This window comes from Sinocyclocheilus anshuiensis, unplaced genomic scaffold, assembly GCF_001515605.1.
Source record: "Sinocyclocheilus anshuiensis isolate Anshui unplaced genomic scaffold, SAMN03320099.WGS_v1.1 scaffold660, whole genome shotgun sequence".
NCBI lineage: Eukaryota > Metazoa > Chordata > Actinopteri > Cypriniformes > Cyprinidae > Sinocyclocheilus > Sinocyclocheilus anshuiensis.
The window spans coordinates 629727-640974 of record NW_015557099.1 but is presented as its reverse complement, the minus strand read 5'-3'; the positions used below and the strand labels follow the sequence as shown (position 1 = coordinate 640974).

Sequence of the window (11248 nt, the reverse complement as noted above, 5' to 3'; positions counted from 1 at the left end):
ACTCTTTCCAGGATGTCTCAAGATTGACGCTGAAGTTAACATCATTCTTTTCTTCTTTTGCTGCAGAATATGAATGATAAAGCTGCAGTGTGTGACCCACTTTCATATACATCCATCATGTTCTCCACCCTGGTGGCTGGAGTTCCCATGATCACCCTCAGCTGCACAGAACCTGATAGAGCCCACCTAAACTGCCACCATCACCAATGGAAACATCATCATCTCTATTATGACTCCAATAGCAGAACTTCAACTATCCACTGTTATACCGCTATGTTCTCAAAAGTGTTGTTGTGGACTGTTTCCAAATGAATGGGCGGAGTCTGACATGTAAAACCGCTTCTCGATTTCATCACCATTGTGCTGTGGAGCATCTCCTATCACTATATCCTATCATAATTATTTTGTTAAGGAAAATTAATGGTCTGGTTTCTACAACTTTCACTTTGGAGCAAAAATCTGGCTTTAAACTAGAAAAAAATAATGTGACATTTATCGTGATAATTATCGTTATCGACTGATATGAAAAAAATTATCGTGATATTTTTTTTGCCCATATCGCCCAGCCCTACTCTAAAATATGAAACACCAATGTTTGAGGAGTTTAGGACATATTTCGATAACGGTTTTATTTCCTATTTGATAGGTTTATGTAAATGCTTTATTTTTTTTTAAAGATTATCTGTTTTGTTTTTTTTCTAAGCCATTGTTAGATGCCAGTGTTTCCTGTCATAACTATGCAAAGATTTGATTTCAAAAACAGTATCATAGCTATTAAACTATTTCTTATGATTTTAAATCTGTATTTAACCTCAGAATGATCTCAAAGTAAGTCTGATTTTGTGGTGGCTGTGCTTTAAAATTAAATTATTATAATCTTAATTCAAGTGATGAAGGCTTTTGAAAGTCTGATAGTAATCAGTTTAAATGTTTCAAAATGATTAACAGTTGAAAACATCAGAATTTTAGAAAAGTCATCAAAAAGTAATCAAATGCAATCAGTTACATTACTTTAATAAAGTAATTGAAATAGTTACACTACATTTTAGATAGGGTAACCATTACATTTCCAAAATAAGCTTCCCAACACTGGTTATATATAGGAAAAACAACGGAAAATGACGTGTTCGTATACAGTAAACTCACCAGTGCTGCATTCATTATAAAAAATAAACATTATGTTCCTTACAAAAAATGTTTAGTTGTGTAATGCAGAGCTCGAAATTGATTCGAAAAATTCGTTTCTCTTTTTCTTTTCTTTTTTTGAGATCTTTTCAGCACTCATGCTAACGGTGAAGGCAATCCGTCAGCATCAGGTGAGAACAACAAAGTGTGATATACTGCTAGGTCTGTTTATGAGATGTAAGATTATGTAGCCTAGATTTAGTTGTAAAACGGTACATTTATAAGCTCATTGAAGTATAATGTATCATTTCACAAAGCAGTCACTAGATGGCGGTGTTAGTCTGTCCAAAGATAGCACACAAAAGAATATATCTTTAACTCTCCAAACCCTAATTTACTTCAGAAAGTAAAGAATATTTTCTTTTCATTGTAGGGGTTTAATGGAAAAGCTCAAGACCCAGGTTAGATTACAGTGTCCGTTAGACATGTCCAAATGAATGTAATTATAATTTTGAGAAGCATATGTTCTGAGCGTGATGATTAATTGACCAGAGATGATTTTCTGATGTCTTTCAGCAGGACAGAGTTACTTGTTTAATCCAGCAACAGAGGAGCACTGTTGGTTGGAACCTCGTCTTCCTGCGATTTGATCTCAGAAAAGAAATGAATCTTGATGTTCTTAAATAATTAAGTTAGTTAATGTTCTTACAGACCTCTCCAGGTAATGGTTAGCCGAAATCAGCCAGAGTACAATACGCTAAAATCAGAAAATGTTCCAGTTGATGCCCTACAGCAAGCCCTTAAATGTGTATTTAATTACTGCGATTGGATATTAAATTAATTATTCAGCCACTGATGTGAACTTATTAACCTCCCAAAAAGTACACTTGAAATAAAAACCACAGCTGGCAGAGCTTTATCTAGTGAATGAACTTTTATTTAAATTAAATCAGTATATAGGACTTTCAAAAGAAGTTTAATCTTTACCAAAAAAACAAAGAAAAAAAAAGAAGAAACAACAAAAACACTACCCTTTTTATCAATTAGATTTCCATTATTAATTACTATTTATTCTTACATGTGAAAATTCTGGAGAAGAAATGTTTACGTACAGTAGGACAACTTGGGGGAAAATAAAGTCCATTGTAAACGGAAGTCAAGGCACAAACAGAATGCTAGAAAGAGCAACAGGAAGATAGAAGAGAAGAAAAAAGATCGTTAGATATGGTTACGTACATACTTTAAATATCAGTTACATTTTAGCAGTTCTTTCCCCATTTGTGAAGCTTTTTTTGTGCTTTTTGTTGTTTTTTTTTTGTACTTTTTAAAATGTAATCTTAAAAAGGAATGTTACGCTGATGTGAACTGATTACTTGTATTGATATATTTGCTATCTTCTATCATGCAGGACAACTTTCCGTTTTGCTATCAACAAGGACGTCATGTAAACATCATTAAAAAAAAAAAAAGCGCTTTCCTTTTTCAATTATACTCTATATCCAATGCCTGCTGGTTGTTTAAAAAATAAGCATTATGCAATTAAGTTGAATAAAATTTGCACATCAGATTTCCTAGAGTAAAATAAAAGCATATAAAAAATTTTTTGCCTCTGTTATTTCTCAAAAATAAAAAAATGAACAAAAGGAGAGAAAATAAACAACAAAAATGGACAAAGGATAATAAAACAATTGGTGATTTGTGGTCATAGCACAAGGAGTTAATAATACAGATATTAAATGTCAAAGGAGGGAGAACAGAGGCTAAGGTTGTTGGCAATCATTGAAATTGTGTCGGACTCCGTCATGTGGAAGCAGGAGTCGTGGTTAGCCAGTGCAGATGCTCAGGACGTATTCCACCCCTACTTCCTCTGGTCATCAAAACTGTTCAAGTAATCTGAAAGAGGTAGAGAAATCAGTTACAAGTAGTGTGGAAACCAAAGGAGTCCAGTTAGTTTCAGTAATCAGTTTGCTCGTACCTCGACTCGTCTTCCTATTTTTGTGCTCTAGAAGAGCCCACAGTCCTTCAGGTTGTTTTTGATGATGACGTCGGTGACCGCGTCGAAAACGAACTGCACGTTCTTCGTGTCTGTGGCACAGGTGAAGTGAGGGTAAATCTCCTTGGTTTCTTTCTTCTTGTTCAGGTCCTCAAACTTAGTGCGGATATACTCGGCGGCCTCGTCGTAGTTGTTGGCACCTTGTTGACAAAGCACAATGAGAAAACAGCAGGAGTGGATGAACACGGAAAGATGGAAAATAAGTGACAGACATGAAGAAAATCATTCATAATGATCATTAAAGTGACATGACCTCTTGCAGTTAACTGGTATCAGTAAAGCTGCCTGTCCTGTGTTAGACTGATGTCTAATGCACAACCCTTCATAGGATGTTATGAATTGCTGGCCTTTTGGATATCAACACTGATGGACAACCAAAGTGGACCTCATTTGAATAAACCCCTTGATAAGCACTTGAAGTCAATAGCCTCACAAAAGACTTGTGGCCAAAACAGTCCATAATCCATAATAAGGCTTTCTCTAATGAAAAAAGTCCATCACCTGTTGTCCTCTCACATCAAAATCCACCAACATATTTGTTTAGAACCGTTTGGTTTGGTTTTTGCTTGTAAGCAGTGCTTGATCAGTGTATATTTATCTCCTGAATCAGCCAAAATGACTTTTAATGGGAGAAAGCAATGTTATGAATAGAGGACTCGTATTTTAGCCAGAAGCAATAGTTTTAAGCAGTGTTGGGGACGCTACTCTGAAACTGTAGCTTGACCAGCTACAAGCTACTCGTAAATTAAAGTAGTTAAGCTACATTCAAGCTGCCCTTCTGAAAAAGTAGCTAGCTTCATTGAAACTACTTTCAATTTATTATTATTTTGTTATTTTAGATTTTTTTTTTTACAACTAACATTACAAATAACTGAATAATTGTTAATGAAGAATTATAATGAAGTTATAAGTAAAATAGTATGTAAAACAACATATTGTAATGCAATCATGATTTCAAAGAGTAGGGTGAATTCAGGTTGATTGGGACACTTTTTCCAAGTCATTTCAATTACAAAAAGTGTCCCAATCATTTGATTTTGTAAACTATCTGATACAAACAATAATAAAATATAGTTATATAGTTACATGATCTCAAACTGACTGTCAACATGCAAAATCGCTAAGTCAGAAGACGCTGCGCTGCTTCAATGCATGCAGGACAGAGTTACTTGTTTAATCCAGCAACAGAGGAGCACTGTTGGTTGGAACCTCGTCTTCCTGCGATTTGATCTCAGAAAAGAAATGAATCTTGATGTTCTTAAATAATTAAGTTAGTTAATGTTCTTACAGACCTCTCCAGGTAATGGTTAGCCGAAATCAGCCAGAGTACAATACGCTAAAATCAGAAAATGTTCCAGTTGATGCCCTACAGCAAGCCCTTAAATGTGTATTTAATTACTGCGATTGGATATTAAATTAATTATTCAGCCACTGATGTGAACTTATTAACCTCCCAAAAAGTACACTTGAAATAAAAACCACAGCTGGCAGAGCTTTATCTAGTGAATGAACTTTTATTTAAATTAAATCAGTATATAGGACTTTCAAAAGAAGTTTAATCTTTACCAAAAAAACAAAGAAAAAAAAAGAAGAAACAACAAAAACACTACCCTTTTTATCAATTAGATTTCCATTATTAATTACTATTTATTCTTACATGTGAAAATTCTGGAGAAGAAATGTTTACGTACAGTAGGACAACTTGGGGGAAAATAAAGTCCATTGTAAACGGAAGTCAAGGCACAAACAGAATGCTAGAAAGAGCAACAGGAAGATAGAAGAGAAGAAAAAAGATCGTTAGATATGGTTACGTACATACTTTAAATATCAGTTACATTTTAGCAGTTCTTTCCCCATTTGTGAAGCTTTTTTTGTGCTTTTTGTTGTTTTTTTTTTTGTACTTTTTAAAATGTAATCTTAAAAAGGAATGTTACGCTGATGTGAACTGATTACTTGTATTGATATATTTGCTATCTTCTATCATGCAGGACAACTTTCCGTTTTGCTATCAACAAGGACGTCATGTAAACATCATTAAAAAAAAAAAAAAGCGCTTTCCTTTTTCAATTATACTCTATATCCAATGCCTGCTGGTTGTTTAAAAAATAAGCATTATGCAATTAAGTTGAATAAAATTTGCACATCAGATTTCCTAGAGTAAAATAAAAGCATATAAAAAAATTTTTGCCTCTGCTATTTCTCAAAAATAAAAAAATGAACAAAAGGAGAGAAAATAAACAACAAAAATGGACAAAGGATAATAAAACAATTGGTGATTTGTGGTCATAGCACAAGGAGTTAATAATACAGATATTAAATGTCAAAGGAGGGAGAACAGAGGCTAAGGTTGTTGGCAATCATTGAAATTGTGTCGGACTCCGTCATGTGGAAGCAGGAGTCGTGGTTAGCCAGTGCAGATGCTCAGGACGTATTCCACCCCTACTTCCTCTGGTCATCAAAACTGTTCAAGTAATCTGAAAGAGGTAGAGAAATCAGTTACAAGTAGTGTGGAAACCAAAGGAGTCCAGTTAGTTTCAGTAATCAGTTTGCTCGTACCTCGACTCGTCTTCCTATTTTTGTGCTCTAGAAGAGCCCACAGTCCTTCAGGTTGTTTTTGATGATGACGTCGGTGACCGCGTCGAAAACGAACTGCACGTTCTTCGTGTCTGTGGCACAGGTGAAGTGAGGGTAAATCTCCTTGGTTTCTTTCTTCTTGTTCAGGTCCTCAAACTTAGTGCGGATATACTCGGCGGCCTCGTCGTAGTTGTTGGCACCTTGTTGACAAAGCACAATGAGAAAACAGCAGGAGTGGATGAACACGGAAAGATGGAAAATAAGTGACAGACATGAAGAAAATCATTCATAATGATCATTAAAGTGACATGACCTCTTGCAGTTAACTGGTATCAGTAAAGCTGCCTGTCCTGTGTTAGACTGATGTCTAATGCACAACCCTTCATAGGATGTTATGAATTGCTGGCCTTTTGGATATCAACACTGATGGACAACCAAAGTGGACCTCATTTGAATAAACCCCTTGATAAGCACTTGAAGTCAATAGCCTCACAAAAGACTTGTGGCCAAAACAGTCCATAATCCATAATAAGGCTTTCTCTAATGAAAAAAGTCCATCACCTGTTGTCCTCTCACATCAAAATCCACCAACATATTTGTTTAGAACCGTTTGGTTTGGTTTTTGCTTGTAAGCAGTGCTTGATCAGTGTATATTTATCTCCTGAATCAGCCAAAATGACTTTTAATGGGAGAAAGCAATGTTATGAATAGAGGACTCGTATTTTAGCCAGAAGCAATAGTTTTAAGCAGTGTTGGGGACGCTACTCTGAAACTGTAGCTTGACCAGCTACAAGCTACTCGTAAATTAAAGTAGTTAAGCTACATTCAAGCTGCCCTTCTGAAAAAGTAGCTAGCTTCATTGAAACTACTTTCAATTTATTATTATTTTGTTATTTTAGATTTTTTTTTTTACAACTAACATTACAAATAACTGAATAATTGTTAATGAAGAATTATAATGAAGTTATAAGTAAAATAGTATGTAAAACAACATATTGTAATGCAATCATGATTTCAAAGAGTAGGGTGAATTCAGGTTGATTGGGACACTTTTTCCAAGTCATTTCAATTACAAAAAGTGTCCCAATCATTTGATTTTGTAAACTATCTGATACAAACAATAATAAAATATAGTTATATAGTTACATGATCTCAAACTGACTGTCAACATGCAAAATCGCTAAGTCAGAAGACGCTGCGCTGCTTCAATGCATTATAGGCTCGTGACTCGTCAGAATGCAAAACAGAATGTAGCGTTTGGTCGCGCAACACCGCTACTTGTTGGAAAAAGTAGTTAGCTACAGGAAAAGCTACACTGTTTTAAAAGTAGCGGAGCTACCTTAACACTACTGAAAAATGTAGTTGTGCTAGTAGCGTCGCTACTTGTAGCTAGCTACTTGGTTTTAAGTTAAAAAATGCCTTGATAGATTGTGATGTTTTTATCAGCTGTTTGGACTCTCATTCTGATGGCACCCATTCACTAAAGAGGATCCTCCGGTGAGCAAGTGATGCAATGCTACATTTCTCCAAATCTGTTCAGATGAAGAAACAAGCTCATCTACATCTTGGCCTGAGGGTTAGTATATTTTCAGTTTTGGGTGAACTATTCCTTTAAGTCAATAGTTGTTTTTAAAAAATGGACTATGCTATGATTTTTGTCTTCAGAAAAACAAACTGATCAGTATTATAAAACACATAGTTTCGACTTATATACAGAAAAAAAGCACATTCTTTATAAATGTAAGTTTCTAAATTGCTAAGTAACTTGTAGCATTAAAAAGGTTTATGGAATATATATTACTTGGTGGAACAATAGTTTTGTCTAATATAATATTAATATCCATAATTTATTTTATTGCACAAAACACCATGTACAATTATTAAAAAAGGTTCATATTAGTGCTGTCAAATGATTAATCGTGATTAATCGCATCCAAAATAAAAGTTTTTGTTTACATAATATATGTTTGTGTACTGTGTACATTTATTATGTATATATAAATACATACACAGTATATATTTCAAAAATATTTACATGTATATATTTATATTCATATAATTTATATTATATATAAATATATTTAAAATATAAACATAACTTATTTTTCTTAAATATATACATGCATGTGTGGGCATTTATATACACATAATAAATATACACAGTACACAAACATATATTATGTAAACAAAAACTTTTATTTTGCATGCGATTAATTGTTTGACAGCACTAGTCCATATTGATTTTTATTTTTTGTCTTTAATGCATAGGTAAAGCAAAAGCTTGCGATTTACTGAACCAGAGCACTCGAAAGCACTCCTGGAGCACTTGTGCATTTGATTGCGATGATTTATTGGGTAGTTGGCCAGCCGTTTCATAGTACCTGCATACTCAGGGAAGCAGATGGTCAAGGGACTGTGTGTGATCTTCTGCTCAAACAGATCCTTCTTGTTGAGGAACAGGATGATGGAGGTCTCGGTGAACCACTTGTTGTTGCAAATGCTGTCGAAGAGCTTCATGCTCTCATGCATTCGATTCTGTGGTAGAATTAAGAGACTGGTCAGTATTCAGGAGCTATTCTTAAAGGTATTCTTTCAAGACAGCCTGTTTAATTTCAATGATAAAGAGTGTGGAACATGGTAACTTAAATCTAAATTTTGCTGCCAGAAACCTAACAAAATGTAGAACTGCAGCTTCTTTAATTTTTAGTGTTATGTACTGTGAATTACTGACTAACATGGTGTAAAATCTAAGAGGGTCTCACCATTTCTTCATCCTCAGCCAGCACCAGGTCATACGCACTCATGGCCACACAGAAGATAATGGCTGTCACCCCTTCGAAACAGTGGATCCACTTCTTTCTCTCTGAACGCTGACCGCCAACATCAAACATCCTATATAGAGAGAGCAGACCCATGTAAATGGTCAACAGTATAACCAGAGAAAATCTGGTATAAACCAGACAAACCAAAGAAATCAATGATACATCAAGGAGAAAAATGCCCTGAACAACTAAGAACATATGATCAGCCAAACAAGCTTATATAATTTGACGCAAATGCAATAAAGATGTAAAAGGCAGAAAAAGTCAGTTTAATATATCATACTGCCACAAAGGAATAGTTTTGTCATTATTTTAATTTGTCATGTCAATAAAAATACATATAGATTTCATCCATAAATTATGAAAAAATAAAATAAAATCACAAAGGTCCTCCCAACATGTCTTAATCAACAGCAGCACACCAAGTTGGAACATGTGCAATCATGGGTGAGATTTGAGAGTTATGGCAGAGAGGAAGATTATAGCAAACAATAACTTATATTTCAGTCAGTTCCTTACTACAACTTACCGTACTAGCATAAAACACTTACAAAATCATTTAAAAATGTAAGATACATGGGGTATGGAGTGTTTCTATGATGCTCTATGATATATATATATATATTTGTTTTTGTTTTTTTTTGGAAAAAAAAAGCAGCTTGGACAATCTTCAAACATTTTTCCTAATTTATTTAATTTATTAAATCTTATGCCTCATTTTATGTCAATTACATTTTACTAGTTTTCCACAAACCATATTTTGCAACCATACAGTTGTTGCAAATAAATATTTCTTCTTCTTATTATTATTTTATTCAAATAGTGTCTAATTGTGTCTTATTTACTATTAAATGTTTTAAAACTAAACTTGCTTACACTACCGTCTTAAATCATATTTCTATCACTGACGGCAAATGTTGTCTTACATTCAAATAGACAAATTTAATTAGCCTATTCTATTTATGTTTGTATGGGAACTCGAAATCAACCCCAACTTTGCTTTAAAAAGCATCTCAAGATCTCCTAACTGAAGATCACATGATCACAAATGGAAACAGCAAATTAGTAGTTTATTGAGGCAAAAGCTGTAGTTAATGGTTTGTTTATAGCGAGAATTGGACCTTAAAATAAAGTGTGACCCATTTCTCACTTCCTTATAAACATTGCACTGAGCTGCATTAATACTATTTGCTTCTTTAGGTATGTTCACTATTGATTATAACCACGTCTTTGGTGTCAAGCGGCACTAAATGTAGTGTGAAGAAAATATTATGCATAAAAAAAAGACAACATTAAATAATTGTCTTTTATAATGCCACTATGCTAAAGCCAAAGAAAATAATTAAAATATTATCTATTTACTTTTATATTAAGCATAATGTTAGATTGCACCTTTAAAATAAAAATAAGCAATGAAACAATAATATCATCAAAAAAGATCTCCTAACTGAAGATCACATGATCACAAATGGAAATCACTTCCGTGAAGTGACCATCGCATGTTCCCTTCGCTAACGGACCTCTGGAAGCGCCCTTCGTGAAGGGATTCATTTGTTCACTTTAGTTTGGAACATCCCTACAAATGGCGTCCCCTTCCCGAAGTGCCCTTCAAGGTCGCAAAAAAAGCCATTTGGAATTTGTCCTTTCATTTCTGCCTGTCAGACACTTGTCTCTATAACCGTGTGGACCTGCAGAAGATGTCATTGGCATTTCTAAGAAATTGCGTAATTATCTTCCCGCTTATGTAGCATTTGGTTTTTTACACTCGATACATATGATTTACAAAACATTAAATAAAGTAATAGCATCTTGGACAGCTAGCTTGTGTTTGATCTTTCTAAAGGTTGGGCTGACATTTCTTCTGTAGATTAAAGCAGACGCATTCAAAGAGAATCATTCCAGCCTTGTTAAATCCCATAGTAAACCAAATGCCCTCAACAGGTTTAAGGGAAATTATTCCCAAAACCTCAGACCTGACCACATGGATGGCACGGAATTAATTCCTTGATTCTAGTGAGGGTTAAAGTGGGTGTTGCTAGCTAACAGAAATAGTGAAGGCAGTTAGATTGGGCAGATGAGTTGTTTGAAGTGTGAATGTGTGTGAACACACGTTAGCGTGCCTACTAGAGAGTGTGATAAAAAAATCTCAGTTAAAATCAGAGTGAAATAAAGACATCTAGAGGTTTCTTACTTGAAATGCAGGTCTTTGAAGGTGAAATGTGTCTCTACGATGCCAGTGGTCTTCACTCTGGTCCTTAGCACATCCTGCTGGGTTGGGATGTAGTCTACTTTTCCTATCCTCTCCATGTCATTCAGATAACTGCAAAAGGACGGTAGAAAATACGTTTCTCAACAACACTTCTCATTATTAACTAGTTTCTTATTAGCATGCCTATTATTAACATATTGGCTGTTTATTAGTACTTATAAAGCACATATTCTGCCTGACCATATTCTACATCCCTAATCCTACCCAACACCTACACTTAATAATTACCTTACTATTAATAACAGCAAATTAGTAGTTTATTGAGGCAAAAGCTGTAGTTAATGGTTTGTTTATAGCGAGAATTGGACCTTAAAATAAAGTGTGACCCATTTCTCACTTCCTTATAAACATTGCACTGAGCTGCATTAATACTATTTGCTTCTTTAGGTATGTTCACTATTGATT

At 34.4% G+C, this 11248-nt stretch overlaps 1 protein-coding gene and 2 long non-coding RNA genes across 4 annotated transcripts in view; 1 reads left to right on the top strand and 2 right to left on the bottom strand.

The window, feature by feature from the left end:
- Window positions 1-439, top strand: part of LOC107677495 (uncharacterized) — a 1644-nt gene extending 1205 nt beyond the window's left edge. The window contains exon 3 of the long non-coding RNA XR_001632847.1: window positions 67-439. This is a non-coding gene — a long non-coding RNA (uncharacterized LOC107677495). The remainder of the gene's footprint in view (window positions 1-66) is intronic.
- A 1605-nt stretch (window positions 440-2044) lies between these two features.
- On the bottom strand, window positions 2045-3534 carry LOC107677490 (uncharacterized). Its single transcript, XR_001632845.1, has 2 exons — window positions 3101-3534; window positions 2045-3018 (listed from the first exon to the last, which is right to left on the bottom strand). It is a non-coding gene; the product is annotated as an uncharacterized LOC107677490 (long non-coding RNA).
- Window positions 3535-4663: 1129 nt separating this feature from the next.
- Window positions 4664-11248, bottom strand: part of LOC107677503 (guanine nucleotide-binding protein G(i) subunit alpha-2-like) — a 78331-nt gene continuing 71746 nt past the window's right edge. For both annotated transcript variants that reach the window (XM_016472425.1, XM_016472426.1), the window contains exons 5-9: window positions 10766-10894; window positions 8515-8644; window positions 8134-8287; window positions 5735-5952; window positions 4664-5652 (exon numbers count right to left, since the gene is read on the bottom strand). In XM_016472425.1, the coding sequence (XP_016327911.1) occupies window positions 5762-5952; window positions 8134-8287; window positions 8515-8644; window positions 10766-10894 (604 nt within the window). In that variant the 3' untranslated portion in view covers window positions 4664-5652; window positions 5735-5761. The remainder of the gene's footprint in view (window positions 5653-5734; window positions 5953-8133; window positions 8288-8514; window positions 8645-10765; window positions 10895-11248) is intronic.